At 38.3% G+C, this 2,376-nt stretch overlaps 1 protein-coding gene across 1 annotated transcript in view; it reads left to right on the forward strand.

Moving 5' to 3' along the window:
* Positions 1–435: 435 nt before the first annotated feature.
* Positions 436–2,376, forward strand: part of LOC138982072 (meiotic recombination protein REC8 homolog) — a 62,390-nt gene continuing 60,449 nt past the window's right edge. Inside the window, exons 1-2 of the mRNA XM_070355294.1 lie at positions 436–512; positions 1,966–2,022. Of these exons, the coding sequence (XP_070211395.1) occupies positions 1,970–2,022 (53 nt within the window). The 5' untranslated portion in view covers positions 436–512; positions 1,966–1,969. The remainder of the gene's footprint in view (positions 513–1,965; positions 2,023–2,376) is intronic.

Genomic DNA, 2,376 nt, shown 5'->3' on the forward strand with positions numbered 1-2,376 from the left:
GAGAGGGTAGTACACTTGACGAATACAGTCATAGCCACCGATCTGTTGCACTGAATTTCAAAAGCGACACGAGAGCGGACGCTTAACCATTTGAGTCCAGCTTTCCCTTATAATCCATCTTTTTTTTCTCCTCTTTTTCTTTCTTTCTTCTTTTTTCCTTTATTTTTTTTCTTCAAACCAACATTTTTTTTGGTTGATAAAGATCAGTCTTTCGGTGACCGTGTGCACACATGCCACAATGTTGGCTTCTCGTGACAAGTCGAAAACGGCTAAGATAGTCAAATAAATGTCGACACAACACCCTGTCAGAAGTTGGCTCGCTGGGGTGTTTGAGAGAGACAGAAACAGAGAGATATAGAAAAGAAGGGAAACTACTCCTTACTACCCAAGACGCTCTTCAACACGGAAGATCAGTGAAAGTTGAGAGGCGGGAATTTTGACCTACTGTCGTCTGCTGGGTTTGAAAAATTGGACAACGGTTTGGCGTGCGTTGATCGTTCTAGGAAAAAAAGGTTTGTTCCAAGCAATACCATACTATATAGTTTTTGATTTTGTTTTGATATGATACAAACTTTGTTTTGTTCAGTTTTAGTATCGCGAAAAGCAGAGATCAGTAGCTATTGATGTGTACATTGTTGTTAAACAGTTGTTTGTTGTATGTTTATCAGGGTTTGCTAGTGACACATAGTAGTAGTGTGTGATAGGGTTCGTGTCCGTCTGTAGATCTTAGTTTCTTTGTTAGTCCTGTGTTGACAACTCTTCGACAAGCGCTTAGAACTGTACCCACGGAATACGCGCTATATAAGCTTCATATTGTTTGATTGATTGATTGATCTCGGAAGTTTTGATTTCCGAGGGCTTCCTTGTTTTCTTTAAGTTTAACAATCCCATCCTCGACCCCATTGTGCTTGGTTGTGTTCATTGAAGACCTGCTTTGGGGAGATCAATCTTAATAATTTAAACTGTTATTATTGTTGAAATGTTTGACTCTCCGATATAGATCTACATCAGACTGATTCAGTAATGATTCTGGCTGAAAGGAAACTGTGCAAATTTACAAGTACAACAGACTGTCGAATTTACGCTGGTAGTGGTAATTGTTCAACCCTGCTTCTCGCAGTTACACGAGATATGAATATTATTTAATACTGGAACACAAGTAATTTTAGCAGCAAACGGTGTTAAGGTAATGTTGAACTTAAGCGTTGTAAATTCATAGATCAGAATCCCTTGAATAAGAAAAGAAATACTTTGCGTTGAAGCTAATTTCAAAGTCAAAATACCATTTATCAACACAAACTAGAATCCAAGGGGGGGGGGGGGGGGGGGAGGGGGGGGGGGGAGGGGGGGGGGGAGGGGGGGGGGGGAAGATGAGATACATGGTCCCGATCAGCAGCACCGCCCGGTGCGTTTTTGAGTAAATCGAATTTGGGGGATAGTCACATACATGTCACCTGAGTATAGGGTGCTGTATGTACTGACGTGTTCAGAATCCACTGCAATTTAAGCCTCCAATTTTGCAGAGCCAGCTCTTGTAAATGTAAGCATAACAAGTCATTTTAGATACCTTTGAAGCTACGAAATTAACTGTAGGCTTACAGATGCCTTTTATTTGCATGAGTTTTAAAAGGAAAACATCGGCACAGGAATGTTTTCGAAGGAAATGAGGCAACTCTTTGGACACTACGTGCATTTTCTTGTCATTTTCGTCGATCAAATGACCACATTAACTAATTATACTTAAGTTTGGAGCTCATTCATGATTCAATCAATTAATTTCACGATAAATATTCTTTGGTTTGATTAAAGTGACTTGTATAAAAAAAATCAATTATAATGCCACTGGATTTTGAGCTATACATTTGCAAAAGCTAAAGTTCAACATTACCTGGTGTTAATTATTTCACTTCACTTCCAAGTAGGAAAGATTCTACTTTGACTTTTCTCCCTTTTCTTCTCTTTCAGGAAAATGTTTTACCATCAAGTTTTGTTGAAAAAACGAGGGCAGTTCGGGCTGATATGGTAAGTGTTGCGAGCGTAAAGAGTGTGCCCTTTATTTTTAGCCGAGACATTCTGTCATTATATGAGATCAAAATGTCACGTGCAAAGTAAGAGCGTGGGAATGCAGTTTAGAATATGTAATGTGCAATTCCAGTTGACATAACTTCATAAGCTATCTGGTTCACAGTAATAATAACAATAATACTAATACTAATACTAATTATAATTATAATGATAATACTGATACTAATAGAACACTTCTACTTCCAATGCAACTACTAATTAAAGTAGTAAAAATAAAGCATGTATCAAGCTGGTAGCCAGAAGGAGGCTATATCTTTACACACTTGTACATTCAATGAGAGAGTCCGCTAA

This window comes from Littorina saxatilis, linkage group LG12 (assembly GCF_037325665.1).
Source record: "Littorina saxatilis isolate snail1 linkage group LG12, US_GU_Lsax_2.0, whole genome shotgun sequence".
NCBI classification, from domain to species: domain Eukaryota; kingdom Metazoa; phylum Mollusca; class Gastropoda; order Littorinimorpha; family Littorinidae; genus Littorina; species Littorina saxatilis.